This window comes from Anguilla anguilla, chromosome 2 (genome assembly GCF_013347855.1).
Source record: "Anguilla anguilla isolate fAngAng1 chromosome 2, fAngAng1.pri, whole genome shotgun sequence".
Classification (NCBI taxonomy): Eukaryota; Metazoa; Chordata; class Actinopteri; order Anguilliformes; family Anguillidae; genus Anguilla; species Anguilla anguilla.
In genome coordinates, this window is record NC_049202.1 from 17,538,329 (window position 1) to 17,554,581 (window position 16,253).

At 45.7% G+C, this 16,253-nt stretch overlaps 1 protein-coding gene across 2 annotated transcripts; it reads right to left on the minus strand.

Annotated features, from left to right (window-relative positions):
* Window positions 1-103: 103 nt before the first annotated feature.
* LOC118220314 (ectonucleoside triphosphate diphosphohydrolase 7-like) lies at window positions 104-15,610 on the minus strand. 2 transcript variants are annotated; one of them, XM_035404131.1, is made up of 13 exons: window positions 15,418-15,610; window positions 14,771-14,856; window positions 13,789-13,965; window positions 9,584-9,789; window positions 8,917-9,067; window positions 7,790-7,893; window positions 7,614-7,673; window positions 6,634-6,785; window positions 5,709-5,875; window positions 4,402-4,723; window positions 4,128-4,213; window positions 3,754-3,915; window positions 104-2,668 (listed from the first exon to the last, which is right to left on the minus strand). In XM_035404131.1, the coding sequence occupies exons 2-13, from the start codon at window positions 14,776-14,778 to the stop codon at window positions 2,452-2,454; spliced, it is 1,812 nt and encodes a 603-aa protein (XP_035260022.1). In that variant the 5' UTR covers window positions 14,779-14,856; window positions 15,418-15,610; the 3' UTR covers window positions 104-2,451. The 2 variants fall into 2 exon arrangements, with proteins under 2 accessions (XP_035260022.1, XP_035260023.1); XM_035404132.1 differs by having other exon boundaries at window positions 14,771-14,932.
* Between the last annotated feature and the right edge of the window lie 643 nt (window positions 15,611-16,253).

A 16,253-nucleotide genomic window follows, 5' to 3' on the forward strand; every position in this document is an offset into this window, starting at 1 on the left:
TGCCCTCTTTGCAATGGATTAGTCTTTTGGTGTGGAGGTACCCTCTTAAGTCTGGCAACTTCCTGTCACAAAAGTGGGGATGGACTCTGACCCACAGACAGAGTTCAGACAGAATTTTTAATGTAAAAGTTAAAGTACGATACTTTTTGGTACAATTTCTTTCCAAGGACCTTTTCAAATGAATTACCTTACACACTTTAGTAAAAACATTTCACGGTTATAATAAAAAATGTAGCAATTACGCTAACCAGTTTATAGATGATAGCTGATGTCACTGATTGAAATTCTATCACAACAAAGTTTGTGTTTCCCATATTCAAGCATTACTCAAGCATTTTCTCAGCCATGCAGGCAGAGAAGACAAAAATAAACAAACCAAAAACCAAACTTTTTTAAAAACTGAATTAAAAATTTAATACAACATATCACAACAATACATTTTGTCTTGATTTTTTAAACACTTCATGTTATTGGTCCCTTTGCTCAAGTTCACATTGCACAGTGCCCAGATCACCAATGATTTCCTTAAAGCTATCTTTAATCCTTTAATCAACAACCCACACTCCTGAGGGCATTACATCAACAGCCGTTGGTCCAACAACCCAAATGGAGCCTACGGGTCCCCTACATCTCCAAGGGTCTTTGAAAATTGTAAAATTTAATGCCGCAGCACACCTTTAAGTGTACATTTAGAAATGTTTTTGGACGAGGGTGTACAGAATCGAGAGACTGAGTGACAGGAAAGATCGGGGGACTCCACATTTAGCACATTTTTGCCTGAAACGCAGCTAGCAGTCTATAAACAGCACTTTCGAACCGACAGAACGCGAACCCGTCGCATAGGGTTTTTCCTGTCGTAGCCATTTTAGAAACCAGCGTCAAAAACGTGTAAACACCTGGACACAAATACCGCTTGGTAAGAAACGGAGGGACTGCTGCTCCTGTTCTCACAGAAGCTAAATTAAACGGTTGAAAAGGAGACGACTCGCCACAGCCTGATTACAGGCTGCTTCCAGGAAGGTCCGACCGAAATAATGACCAGGTCAAGACCTCTGCTGGACTCTGCAATCCATTCGTCGCGGTCTGAAACCAGCCTGTCACAGAACTGACACGACAATTACAGTCCTGCCAACAGCAAGAGCAAAGAAACAAATAAAAAACAAAGGCCGACTGTAGGAATGCACACATTTACAATGGAATGCCGCACTGTTGCATTGGCTCATAAATTACCCGAACACATAATATCAATTACAGTCCATCAGATCCGCGAAATAGTCAAAACCTACTTGTTACAATTTACCAAAATTAACATCCTTTCATCAAACAAAGCTCGCTGCATTTGAAGAAAAAAAACAAAACAAAAAAAAAAATGGCGCACAAAATTGTACTACTGGCCTGCAATCCACCACAACGTTTCAGTCATAATTACACAGGGCTGTTCCGCTCCTGTCACGGAGGCGGTCTCTGGCACGAGCAGCAGCAGTCTAGTGTGGGCTCATCATGGCAGCTTCTGCCCAGAGAAACGGGACTCTCCGATCGGCTTCCGCTTCGGGCCGCCGTGCGCCGGACGCTAACGGATCGTAGCTAACGCCGGCTCGCGGTCGCCCGAGCGACACGGAAGCTGGAACGCGGACTTCCCGTCAGCAGCCACAGTTTATCCGGTTGGCGCGCTGGGGACCCGCTGGCACGCAGAGGGGGGCGGTTCGGCTCGGGCCCTCGTCCGCCGCGAAACGACGAAGGGCACGAGGGACCGGCCGCGGCCTCCAGAGTTCCGACGCGACCGGGAAACGGACCCGGCACTTCCCCCGCGCGGCTCCGCGGCGGGCCGGGGGAAATGGAAAAAAGAGAAGCACGATTAAAATGGCCGCTCCTGTTCAAAAAATGGGTGTTGCTGTTCACATCTGCCGGGATCTCCCTGATTGGTTTATCGTCCCGCGGTTCCCTCCGGGGAAACGTCAAGGACTCGTCCTCCGCATAGTTTCGTGTCGATGGCGAGGTTGGAGGAGGTCACGGTCCCTCTACTCGACGCGGTCAGCACCCTCCCACCGTCCTCCATGTCGGGCATTTCCCTACTGCCGACATATCGACCTCCTCCTAGCGTCAGTCGCTACCCACACTTCATCTGAAATTTCTCTGAAATGTCTCTGAGACGAATGAAAGGAGACTTCACGGAACTACAAAATAGGAACCGCCAGACAGACTATCGATGTCACCCTGATTTACAACGATTGCTGCTTTGTGCAATGGAGAACACAGCACTGCTAACACCGCTGACTTTTGATTGGCTCAAGGTCGCTGTGGGGGCGTGAACGAAACCCCGCTGTCCCGTTGCTTTCCGGGAGGGGCTCCCGTCTCTTCCTCTTCCTGATCCGTATCCTCCCCGCCCAGCCCAGCCCAGCCCAGCCCAGCCCAGCCTAGCCCCACCCTCTGGCCCAGCGGCACCTCCCCCCCTCAGGCGATGAGCACCTCCCCCTCCTCGGCCCACAGCAGGTCCAGGGCCTCGGCCTGGCGCAGCTCCCTCTGGTGGATGCGCCTCAGGCGGAGGATGTAGAGCAGGATGGCCAGCAGCACCACCAGGATGCAGGCGAAGAACAGGTAGTGGTTGTAGACGAAGGAGGCGCGCAGCCAGCTGGGGTGCGACTGGCGGAAGGCCTCCTGCTGGCGGTCCCTGAGGGCCACAACCGAGAGAGAGAGAGAGAGAGAGAGAGAGAGAGGCCTTACTTCCCCTTCATTAGGTAAACCTGGTGGGGATTTCACTAAGCAGGATTACCGAGCTGGATAAGTGCACCGAGTAAAACCCGGACCAAATCTGGAACATGGACTGAAGAGGAAAGAGCTGTTCCGGGTTTTACTCAGCGCGGTTATACAGTTAACTCAGTAATCCTGCCTTGTGAAACAGGGCCCTGATTACTTCTGTTACGGAAAAAACATTTACCTAACATGAAATATTAACCCATATGACAAATCTGGAAAAAAACAAAACAACAAAAAAAACTATTTAAAAACTACACAAAAAGAAAAATCCTAAAAACAGACTGGCAAGAATGGTAGAGAGAGAGAGAAATTTGGAAAGCGATATCTCTGAATATTTTTGTTCATTTAGAAGTATGCATGTGTTATGCACATAAAGTGACCTGAACTTTAAGTTGAGAGAAAATATGAGATGAGAAGGAGGGGGGATAAGTAGGGGATAGAGAGAAACAAGTACTGTATTTCTCTTACAATGTATGTTTACTTATAAAGATCATTAAATATGTTTCCTTGTGCTTTCTCACTGGTTTGGCAACATAACCATGCTCTTGCAGTGCTAATGCAGCTCATTCGATCCTGAACTTGAGTGAAACACGGTCAGAAGAGAAAGAAAAAAAAAAGGTGGACAGAGAGAAGTGAAGAAATAAACGGGGGGAGAGAGAAACGGGAGGAAAACGAGGGAGGGAAAGGGAGGGAGAAAGGGAAATGCTCTTTGACCAGCATGAGGCCGCAGCAGGCATGCCCGATATGCCACGACAGGATTCCTACGTCGCTTTATTTACTCTAGGAGGCGGAGCTGAGCTTCCAAAGGGCTTGGGGGTAATTCATTCATAACAGCTGCGACTGACATGAATGAGTCATCAAGCACGCGTAGCATATAGTTCATATAGCAGAGGGCCGGGGCTTTCTGTCCTGACAACTGACAGGATTGGGGGGGGGGGGGGGGGGGGGAGGGGGTTACCCAAGTGGCAAGGTGTGAAAAAGGGGTGGAGCCGGGGTTACCTGAGTGGCATGAAGCGTGTTTTAAACAGCATGGCTCCAAGGGTCCACTGCACCTCCTTGTCATAGACGAGCTGAGCCGTCTTCAGGCTGGGGTAATCCTGAGGAAAGCGGAACCCGGAGTGCAGGACCTCGTACATCCAGGCCGACTTGAAGCACTGGTACCTAAGGAAACACGAGGGGGGCGGGGCACAGGGCCATGGACCAATCGGAGAATGCCACAAGAGAGAAGAGGGAACAGAGAGAAGTTGATGCAAGAGAGAGTTAGAGGGCATATAACATCCATGTCCACAGGCATGCATTCACAGGTGCACACACACACACACACACACACACACACACGCACTCACACACACTCACACGTTAAATAATCATACTTCAGTCTGGAGAGGTCAGCTTGTGAAGAGTAGAGCTTGCTGTCCAGCCGCTGTTTTAACGTTGACCACTCAGTGGCGCAATAGTCCTGCATCAGAGGAAGAAAACGACATTTTCAGACACTTATCACATTGAGAGGAAGAGACAGAACTTTCTAGAAGAGAATTCTCAAAATAGCCTCATCGCAATCTGCAACAGACCAAATATTAAAAGCCACAGTTTACAACATCGTCGTTGGCAGTGCCCGTCTCGGAAACGGGCGCGGACGAGGCTCACCGTGGCGGCCTTGGCGTACTTGGCGCTGTCGTACTGGCCCCCGATGCGCAGGACGTCCTCCGTGCAGTAGTAGAACTCGGAGAAGCCGTAGAACTCGCTGTTGCGGAAGTCGATGGGGGCCTGGTAGACCCCCCGGAGGGACAGCGTGCCGTTGTGCAGGCCCAGGAAGGGCCTCACCGCCGCCTGGCACCGGGGCCAGTCCCCCTGGCCGCGCAGGTACGCCGCCCGGCCCCCCCGCTGCGCCGTCTCCGACAGGCCCCTGGGCAGGCACGGGTCCAGGTAGGGGGTAGACTCCCCTGTGCCCGTCGTATCTCCAGTCAGCCTAACGGCAAATCAAATCAATTCTGTCTGTATGGCGCTTTTTACAGAAAGCTGTCACAAAGATGCTTTATAGAGTGGCAAAAAAAAAGAGCAAAAACAGAGCAAGAACCGAGTAAAAACCTGGCCTGAACCCCCAAATAGCAAGCACACGAGGTAAAAAAAAAAACTTCCAGTGGGGAGAAAAACCCTCAAACGGCAGCATAAAAAACTCTCCAATGGGAAGAAATCTTGGGAGGAACCCGGCTATAAAGGGGGGAACCCATCCTCTGCTGGCTGTCAATAATGACCATGGAAATAAAAACACATTTTATTTGTTTGTATTTTTTTAGTCACAAAAAGTTACTGGAACCTGTGCATACAGACAGCCTGGAAAAGCCTGATGCTTTTAAAACAAAATATACGTCTTTGCCAAGTTGGGATATCAAACAGGAAAAAAGGCTCACATTTTGCTCAAGGTATAGTTTTCACCTCTCATTCAGAACTTTTTTAAAGAGACACTCTAATGGAGTATTTATACAGATGTGGCATTCGTATTTATATTTTTATTTATTTTAAATTATTTATACAGATGTTGCATTCACCCATAATTTATTTTTTGTTTTACCGTAGGTACACCATGCAAACCCTTCCTGAACGTTTCAATGATGCAGCAGGCGCCACCTTGTGGAAGACTGGTGCACCCAAAAATTTGAGAGGTCCAAAAGCCACTTCTTGCTGAATGCCTGTGTGTCTCGTGTGCAGTGTACTGTTAACTGTACCGTGTCTGAATTTGTTCTCAGTGCAGTGACGGGAGGTGGGAACAACAACGTTGTAGAGTGAAAAGAATCTTTTTTTCTAGAGTGAAAAGAAGTGAAAAGAAACCAATACTGAACGCACAGGAGTGTTCTGCCTGATCTCAGATAATGAGCTCTTACTCAACACCTGTGTGCGTGCGATACCTGCTTTTAAGCAGTGCGCTGTTATTGTTAACTTGGTGCGTGTCATACCTGTTCTTAGACAGCGTGGCGTTGATGAGGTCATCCTCGTAGCGCTGGCGGGCCATGTTGCCGCCGAAGCCCAGGAACGTGGTGACGTAGACGCGGTAGACGTGCTGCGTGTGCTCCACGTCGCAGCCCAGATTGAACTCCGCCAGCAGGCTCTTCGCCGCCTCCTCCTGGGAGGGGGGGGGGGGGAAGTGCACGGTTAGGCCACGCCCAACAACCCTGAAGGGCACTCGACCAATCGAACCGTATCATTCAGCATAGCACTTCTCGCATTCAAACTGTAACCCCGCCCTTTTTCCAGACTGAATAACAAAAAGTATAAAACAAAAACTACGGAAAAGTAAAATAAAATTAAAAAAACAATTGTCGGAAAAACTGCAGAAAACTAGAAAAAAATATTGTTGGAGCCAATTGGTAAGAATAAATAATATTATTAATAGTATTCCCAGAGATTATTTCCACTTACTATGTGATAGCTCCTGGAAAGCAGTGGGATACTATAAATAGCAGAATGATTAACAACATTGAGCATGAACATATGGTGACTGTGAATATTTTTTTGTATGGGGTTACTTCCTCTCAAGAGTACATTTTTTATGTAATGCCTTGCAGGAAAAGTGCTGTAGCCATAAAAAAAACTTTAAAAGGCCAACCGAGTGCTGTGACTTACAATAAGAAGTACCAAAATAATTCAGTGGAGGTTATTTTCTGATGTATTTTAACTTTAAAGCATTATGTGCAGTTACTGGTACCACACTACAAAAAGCATATAGAAGCCCTAAGAAAAGTAGAAAGAAGGGCAACCAAATGGGTTCCTGGTACAAAAGCTATGAAAGATATGACGCATCATTTATTAAGGCTTAGCAAATGAAGACTAAGGAAGGGCAGAGGATTAACACTCACACAGGCTCACACAATCAGGCCTTACCTGCTCAGGTGAGCTGAAGGAAATGGCACCGGGCACTTCATAGGCTATCTGCAGCGAGGCTCCGCCCATGTCAATGATACCCACAGTGCGCCGCCGGCTGATTGGCTCCTGGTTTTGCCCTCCGGTAGTAACTTCGACCACTGCCTCTTCCCCTTCAGGACACAACCATTTTTTCTCAATATTTCATATACTCTAGTTCCTTTCCCCCCTTTCCTCTGCCCAATTTTGAGTCGGCAATTATGCTTCAAGGTACCATTATTCCACTCACACCTGCAAACCAGGAGCAGTGCAGCTGAACTTTGCACACTTCTTTGATCCAGTTGATTATATTACACCCTACAGTCCACATAGTACTACAGGAGAGAGCTAGTATCAGAAGAGAGGCATGTCTTTCACTGACATGTGGTGGACTGTGGGTGAACAGCATGTCATTGGTAGAAACAATAATAAAAAATATAACAGAAAGAAAGTCTGGGCAACTTATAATGCCCTTTGAAATGTATACACTCCCATGTAATTTAACTGCCTATACAAAAAACAGCAGACTAATTTCACTATAAGATATCCTCAATATAAAATGAGAAAAGGTCAGCGGAATTATGAAACTGCTAGTGCACGTTGTATCACATATATGACTCCAAGGTCATGGTCATTGTTATCAGTATGATTTCCATCAATCTGTCTAAGTAAACATTACAAGGCAGGAAATTACACAAAACAAAAAAGTGCTTGTAAATAGGCAGAAGGCATTACACACAATCTCAAGAACCAGTCTGACAATGTGACGCTCCTGAGGGCAGTGAACCCTTGAACTGGTCACTGTTTGCGGTTGACTGATACAGACCACAGGTTCAGTTTCACAGTTTGGATTTGGTGAAAGGAGACCAGTCGATCTTTAAGAAAGCGACTTCTCAAAATGGTTTCGAGTTTTCCATATCCCTGGTGTGTCTTCCCTTTTGACCCGATTATCACACACTCACCCTCTTCAGCATGGTCAAAGCGGCCCAACACAAAGTTAATTCCAATCCATGCGTACACACCTGGGGAGAGAAGCAGAGGCGTAAGCGAGCGAACGCAAACTGCGCACGGGTGTGCACCAGTGCTGCTACTGCGGTCGGGAGGTGTTCCATTCCAAGGGGCGCTGTGACCTTCCTACCTTCCTGTTTCCCAGAGATCACCTCTGCATGCGAGCTGGAGAACAGGAAGTCAAACTCCACTGGCACGTCTGTAACCAGGTCCTCCAGGATGGCGGCCTGTTGGCTGGAACGCAGAGGAGACCGGTGGTTAATTCAACGGACTGTTGTCACGACAACTGCACAACTCTATCACTTCCTCATTTTAACCACATATCACATCCGACTGAGGCCAGAGCCACTGGCAATAAATGGAGCTCCACAGAACAGCATTGTTTGAGAACCACAGATTGTATCTGCCCTTAAATCAAAATGATTTGAATAAGAAATAAATATGAAAGAAAGGGCAGACTTAGGCCGGGATTCAATCAGCATTCGTCCTTAACTTTGACCAGCAGTTAACCGCAATCATTTTTTCCTTTACAAACACAGTTTAGCGAGCTGACCAATTGAAAGTGAAATGCTTGCATTTACTTGTAAGTTAAGGACAAATGGTGACAGAATACAGGTTTTGCAACCGAAACTGTTTTTGCATATTCAGAATTCCTGCTGTTCACATGGTGTCCTTTCAGTTCACAACTGCTTAACTGCAGGAATACAGAACAACTTCTCATTAAAACCACAGAAGGCACAGAAATAGACCAGTGAACCAGTGTCAATGTCTGAGCTACCCATCCCCAACAGAGAAATAAGTAAACACAGGCAATGAAAATTCCTGTGTTAATCCAGTACATATCACTCATTCTGAAATACTGAGCGATACGTACTATGCAGAATAACATTAAGTGAACTCAGAGATTGCTGGTTCAAAAACTGCTGCTGTACCCCAGAGCAAGTGGCTTAACATGAAACATCTCAGTGAAATAAAAAATAAAATCCGTGGTTGCTGCCCTACATGAAGACTCTTAGCCTACATCAGAGGTGCCCAACCCTGTTCCTGAAGATCTAGGCCACAGGTACACTTCACTCCAACCCTAACAAAGCACACATCAATCAACAGTTACCGATCACGCTGAGCTGCTAATTATGAGAGTCAGGTGTGCCAAGTTAGGGTTCAAATGAAAACCCGTTCCTGGAGGGTAGATCTCCAGGAACGGGGTTGGGCAGAAGTTAGCCTAATTTTTTTTTTTTTTTAAATGAAGAGGCCAACCTGTCAGTCAGGAGCCTCATGCCTGCAGTGCACAGGATGTACAAAGGCGTCTCCCTGTGCTTCTTCTTGGGTATGTGAGCCGCCGCGAAGCTCAGCAGGGGGTGGAGGTAGTCGCTGGCTTTCTCGGGGGTGAGCGCCAACGTGGAAATGCCTACAGCAAGGCCAGATACAAACACCAAGCATTAGGCCCGTCCGCACTAGAAAGAGAAGTTTCGTTTTTCACACGCCTGCGACTGACGTAACGTCTCGGCTATTTAGAGAATCTCCGTACTCGTGAAGAACTATAATTGCTATATCCTGGATGGACGGGTGAGATACGGCAACTTTCAAAGGGGAAACCACCTCTCCCCAAACACACAGCTAATTTGCGTATGAAAGCCAATGACACATCCTACTGTACAGGAAAGGGGGGGAAAAATGCAATCAACGTACAGATTTGTGACACGTGCCACGTTACCACAGAAACCACTTGGATACCGTTTTGCTAGAAGTCCAAAGTACCATGGCTCTCATCTGTCCTGAAGATAACAGCTTGGTATGCACAGTATTAGCCAGACTAGCTTTATAGCCACAGTTAAAACCACAGTGCGGACACATGAATGCTTCCCACCCTCATGCCTCCTCCTCAGTCACGCAGCGGTCACCAGCTCAGAGGCACCCCCCTCACCTGGCTTAATCTTCTTGACCACGGGGGTGTGGTCTTGCGCCCTCATCTGCCGGATGTCCAGGAGGGTGTGGGGGTTGCCGTTGTGCGGGGGCCAGTAGTACACGAAGACCCGCGAGCCGCTGCTGCCGCAGTCCACCACTATCCCGTAGTTCAGCAAGGGGTTCAGCACATCTGTCGCCTCCATGTTCTCAACAATAGACAGATACCTGCGCCAAGGGACACACAAGCTATCACTTAGCCACCATGCTAACACTGCACACGCAAAACATTGGTGGATGGCAACTGACTGACAAGTAACGCAATACATGGCAGGTACACATTGATTTGGTAAATTATTCTGAATTTTTCATATAACAGGGACTTTTTCAGAGGCAAACGGCAGTACAGACACACATTTTGTGGAACTGTGGGAAGTGAGGTAGCCATATAAACAAGGTTGGAAAAGATTCAGAACAGAATCAGAACAAACACAGGTACGGGTACACAACCTGCCTGTTAATACTTTGAAGCATACGATACTGTACTGTACACATTCCACTGTAAACTACAAAAATTCCATTAGTCATTGCAAAAACATGAGGAAATAAGCTTGGGAGCCTATCGTATCATCTTAGCCATATAACAGCTGTGACATGAATCAGAGTGCTTTTTTCTTTAGTTAAGCAATGAGAATACACAAAAAACAAAATCTGATTGCTGTAGTCTATATTATATATTTCATGTAAATGTTTAAGGGAAACGTGTGTGTGTGTGCATGTGAGGGGGGGGGGCAAAGAACAGTTACACAAACCCAAGTAAAGTAGTTAACTGTCACTCAGACTTGATCAATGCACCTTGTTTTGCTTACGATGTGAAATATTAGGCCTATTCCCCAATGGTGGAGCAGGGCCTTTTGAGGGGTGCATAGCAAGGAGTCAGCCCTCTATTACCGATCTTGGGTTTCCCAACATCTGCCCGCAGCACCTCTTCGAGGGCAAGCTGATACGCATTAGGGTCAGGGCAGAAAAAACCAGCGCCTCCCCTAGTGGGTGCTCCACTTGTCTGGCCCGAGAGATCGATGCCGTTAATCAGCACAATCGGCCTAAACTCGATCAGCGCCGGAGGAATCTGTTCACGCAAGCAGAAATTAACACTTTATTCCTCTCTGTCGGCAGAAACCCGACACCGCCGTCTCGGAGGGCGCTTGGCCGGCCGTAGAGATGTAAACGAGATTAGCTGACCACGGGCGGGGGCAAGGAAACGGATTAGCTCCATTTTCGGTCAAATTAGCTAGTTTCTTTCTTCCCGGCTGAAGTGAAAGGGGGGGGGGGGGGGGGGGAGGTGGAGACGCAGACTGCGTTAGCAAAAGGATCGGTCAGGTGGGTCCCGGAGTGGTTAAGGCCCCTCTCACAAAGACGATTACCTTCTTACAAAGATGATGAGGTCACAGGAAGGGGCACCTTCCACATGAGGGAGCTATCGGTCTACTCACGCACAAACATCACATGAGCTACCCCGTTGAGTTTCTTTTAAAGCCATGTAGATGATTTCAGTCCGCTAATAATGGGTAACCTCACCTAATGAAGCACTTTATATCAATTAATGCCTTAACACCTCTTAAAAACAAATAAATATGCATAGTATGACAAAAAGTCAAGGTTACAAAGGTCAAAAGAGAGATTGAATTTATGCAAGTTTCTGCCACTTTTGGTTAAGATGATCAAATAAAACATTGTACAAGCAATGAGATATATTTTAGGTCTCTGACATGTAGAAAATATTCAATTTTAATGATTCAGTGAAATCAATCAAAATAACACTTTTTCTTAGACCACCTTTCACTCAGAATCTTTCAAGATCTTTCAGATAGCCTACTTCACAAGATATGCTTGTGGACTGCCATCTTTAATTCCAAAAACAAATGTTCTTCGGGTTCGAGTCTGGAGACTGAGAAGGAAAAAAACAGCAAAACCATAATTATGTGGTCAGTCCGTTTCTTGGTTGACTCTGAGACATGCTTGTGCCCCTTCAATGTTTCTTAGCGTTCCAAATCTACCTCACTGAGTAAGCTGTGCTGGGGAGAGCACTTAAGTCCTCTAACAGGCAGACTAACCACTGCTCCTCATTCGTCATTACTGACCAAACAGTACACCGTGGTACACTACATGGCCGAAAGTATGTGGACACCCCTTCTAATTAGTGGGTTTGGCTACTTCAGCCACACCCTTTGCTAACAAGTGCATAAACTCAAACAGACAGCCATTCAATCTCCACAGACACACATTAGCGGTAGAATGGGTCGTACTGAAGAGCTCAGTGACTTTCAATGTGGCACTGTCGTAGGATGGCACCTTATCAACAAGTCAGTCAAATTTCTGCCCTGCTAGAGCTGCCCCCCTCAACTGGAAGTGCAGTGAAGTGGAAGCATCGAGGAGCAACAGCAGCTCAGGCGTGAAGCGGTAGGGCACACGTGGTCACAGAACAGGACCGGCGAGTGCTGTAGGGCGTGGCGCATAAAAATCATCGGTCTTCAGCTGCAACACTCACTACCGAGTTTCAGGTTGCCTCTGGAAGCAACCTCAGCACAAGAACTGTTCTTCGAGAGCTTCATGAAATGGGTTTCCATGGCCAAGCAGCCACACACAAGCCTAAGATCACCATGCGCAATGACAAGTGTCAGCTGGACTGGTGTAAAGCACACCGCTATTGGACAGTGGAGCAGTAAAAAGCAGGTAATGGAGTGACGAATCATGCTTCACTATCTGGCAGTCTGACGAATGAATCTCGGTTTGGCAAATGCCAGGAGAATGCTACCTTTGGTGGAGGAGGAATAATGGTCAAGGGCTGTTTTAATGGTTTGGGCTAGGCCTCTTAGTTCCAGTGAATTTAAATCATAATGCTACAGCATACAATAACATTCGAGGGAATTGTATGCTTCCAACTTTGTGGCAACAGTTTGGGGAAGGCCCTCCCTTTCCTGTTTCAGCATGACAATGCCCCCATGCACAAAGTGAGGTCCATAAAGAACTGGTTTTGCCAAGTTTGGTGTGAAAGAACTTGACTGGCCTGCCCAGAGCCCTGACCTCAACCCCATCTAACACCTTTGGGATGAACTAGAACACAGACTGTGAACCAGGCCTTATTTCCCAACATCAGTGCCCCACCTCACTAATGCTTTGTGGCTGAATGGAAGCAAATCCTTGCAGTCATGTTCCAAAATCAAGTGAAAAGCCTTCCCAGAAGAGTGGAGGCTGTTATAGAACTGGAATGAGATGTTCAACAAGCACATTTGGGTGTGGTCTTTGTGTGCCCACATACGTTTGGCTAAGTAGTGTATCTTTTGTTTTTTATTTGTTTGTCTTTTAACTTGAGAAGGTCAACAACCATTTATCTGTCTGGTGAGAGTTCTTTTCCTTGCCCCATGCGTAAGCATGACACACAGGTTTCAAATACTTCTTATCTCTTTCTTAGACCGGTGAAACAGGAAGCCATGGATTTATATATGTAACCCAATACAGTTGCCTTAGACTGAAAGTTCAGAAGCATGTAAAAAAAAAGGCTTCTTTTTGTCTAATTTATTTTAAATAATCGTTTGGAGCGTGTATAATTGTGTATAATCTTTTTGTCTAAATATTTTTTTCTCAACAACTGTATTGGTATAAAATAATTTAATTTTCCATACAATGTACCTCATTGCACATGGTGTACATTTTATACAGCCTTGTGTGCATGTCTATCAAGATTGTGAATAATTTTGGAGGGCACCATAGGTCATTTTAAGAGTAACCACTGGTGCTTTGTTTTATTTTTTTTGAACAATCTGATAATGGAGACATAGCGTACTACTCCCTTAGACATCACATATAAGTAGTCCACGCAAGGGTGAAGACTAAGATAAACCACAAACATCAAAATAGCTTTTTACAAAGGTAAAACGCATATCTGGGAATGGACCTTATGACCCTCAGGTCCAGAGTCCAGCACCATCAACCATTATATAAGAAGCTTCCTTTACCAGGAGAAACCTCAGACATATCTTAACTTTATTTGCTTTGACAATTTAACTTACACACGCATATCCACAGCACAAAGTTCCCCATGCTAATCTATGGAACTAGCTCCCGCAATGTCAACTCCAAACGCGCAAATCCTGTTTGATTAACTCTACCGGGAAAAGGGGACCCAGGCTCCGGCTGGAGCCGGACCCTGCTCGGGGAAAGACTCACTTGTTGACACGGCCGCCCCTGGGTGCCGGGCCCCAGTGGTCTGTCTGGTACAAGGTCAGGAGGAGCAGGAGGAAGCAGGTGAAGAAGATGGCACAGAAGACCCTCTGTCTTGCCACGCACCCCAGCAGGGACAGGCTGAAGTGCCATGAGGCAGGCAGCAGGCAGGAGAAACTGATCCTACACGGAGCAGCAATGAAGACTTTTCACATTTTACAAGTGACCATGCAATTTGCATTTCACATTGAACATGTTTTCCTGCCCAGAGACAGTAGCTTTAGAACTAAAACAAGCTTCAGAACCAACAGGTACAACTAATCAAGTGGGTGCATGGGCCTAACGAAGTAGAAAAAAAGGTGTTTTGGTGCTTATTTCTACAATATTAAAGTTTATCACCAGTGTTGTTCAAAAATCTTGTATGTCCATTTTAGAGTTTTTTTTCTTCATATATTGAAGGTTTGCATCAAGTTAAATGTACCATAAAAGTATTTCACTTTTTTTTAACACGTTTTTGCTAATGTTTCTGATAACAGCTGCAGCAATTTAGATATAAAAAATATTTAGTAGAAGAAACTTACTATACCTATGAGGTGTATAAAGACTAGACACAGTGCTGGATAATCTCGGCTGAAGTCAAAGTGGAGAGTTGAATGCCATGTTCTTGTCATCATGCATTCTCATAAACCCAGTTAATTTTCCTACAGCACATTGTTAGCCCACACTGTGACCTGCAATCTATTGTCACAGCAGTTAGGTAGTCTGGGGCAGGGAGACAGAAGTCCACAATGCCTTTTTATAGATGATGTGCATTATAATTCAAATCAACAAAGCTAGGGATCACAATCAATCAGATTATATGCTGCACGTCTCCACATTTAATACCAATGACATTCCGACTAACCAGTTATATTACAAATTCATGTCCATGTATATTACCGTTAGAGCTGTAATTAAACCCTAATTAATGTCAGGTATGGGACAATACCTTGCCATATGTTTCGGCTGAATATGCCAGTAGAACTTCACGTGCTGTCACCTCCTCATGATGGTGTGTTTTCTGTGTGGGCCCAGCTGTTCGTTTCCCGCGATGGCCGGATTTGTGGAAAATTCAGAGGGAGGGGACAGGAAAAGCGGTGTCCTTCAAACGCTGAAGTAGATGCACTAAACCTCAATCATGCGATTATAAGCGTGGGAAGAAAGTAAACTTAAAGACTCTCGTTACAAGTCTCTAATTAATTTTATTAAACGCAAGAGCTGGTATTCAGTTAACTCAAAAGCCCAAGACTACTTAGCTAACTGGCTATCATAATCATAAGATGAGCGTTACATAACTTCATTTTCAAACTGACATGTAGTCTGTGATGTCAAAATCATTTTAAAGCGCTGTCATTTACACCGAATTTTCACAATTGTGTCATTCATATCACATAAAGTAAAATCAGCTAGCTAGCTGAGCAGTAGCTATATTCGATCATAAAACAAGGACTAAAATATACGATTAACTCAATCATACGCAAGCTAAGGAACGTTAGCGAGCTAACCGGTTAAGGCAAGTGTGAATAACGTTAGCCTAGCGGTATTTTGAGGAACACCAGCTAGCTAATGCTAACAAGAAAACTAATGTATCGTTACCTAAAACAGATGGATGGAAAACGACGCTTTGCTCCACGACGGTGTCAACGCTGGAAACATGTCTTTAAAATTTTACCTCCCTAAATGCAATGGGAGTTTTTGATCCATGTCTAAAACAACTCGGATTTCCCAGTTAGCTAGCTACTTACAAAAAAAACACCTTCCGGAATACGGCGCCACGTCACCAGGGAAACGAGGACTGTCGCAAATAACTTCCTGGTGATTTCCCCCCCCCCCCCCCCAAGTTCACCTTGTGCTGTGGTAGGGGGCAGACTTGTGCTAAGCGTAACTTACATTGTAATCAGCCATTTAAGAATGGAATATGTTTGTAGTTGATGTTGAGCACATAGCTGTCATCATACTTAAATGTAGGTTGGCTCTAGCAGGGCTTCTTATTTCTCCCCAAAGCATCCACCTTCTCGCCAAGCTTGTACTTCCTGGTCACATCTGCTGCCTGTTCTGGCCACTGAACTGGTTCTGGCCTCTCAGAGATGGACTGAGCCTCACACAGAAGTATGAACAGCAGGGGTGTTGGTCATCTACCAATACAGACTGAGGACCTACTTCTTCAGGCAGCATCTCAGCTCTTCAGCCCTGCTTCTCTCTAGGGCTTTTAGCTAGTCCCAACACCAGATGAGATGAAACTTCTATTTGTACCTGTGGTTATTTGCTGTTGTTCATTTAATGTAGTTTAATACGCACTGGGGCAGTTTTGTAAGTTTGTTTACTGTTCAATTGGGTAATTGATAAGCTTTCAGTTGAGTCTGCACTTTATGTACTTGCTGTCTTTCTTGAGACAATTCTTTCCCCTTTTAGCAAATTACTAGCAAATTCCT

Coding starts and splice junctions, on each gene's coding strand:
- LOC118220314 (XM_035404131.1), bottom strand. Junction 9,068..9,583: donor GGTCAAGAAGATTAAGCCAG/GTGAGGGGGGTG, acceptor GCCTTGCTGTAG/GCATTTCCACGTTGGCGCTC. Junction 5,876..6,633: donor CCTTCAGCTCACCTGAGCAG/GTAAGGCCTGAT, acceptor CCCCCCTCCCAG/GAGGAGGCGGCGAAGAGCCT.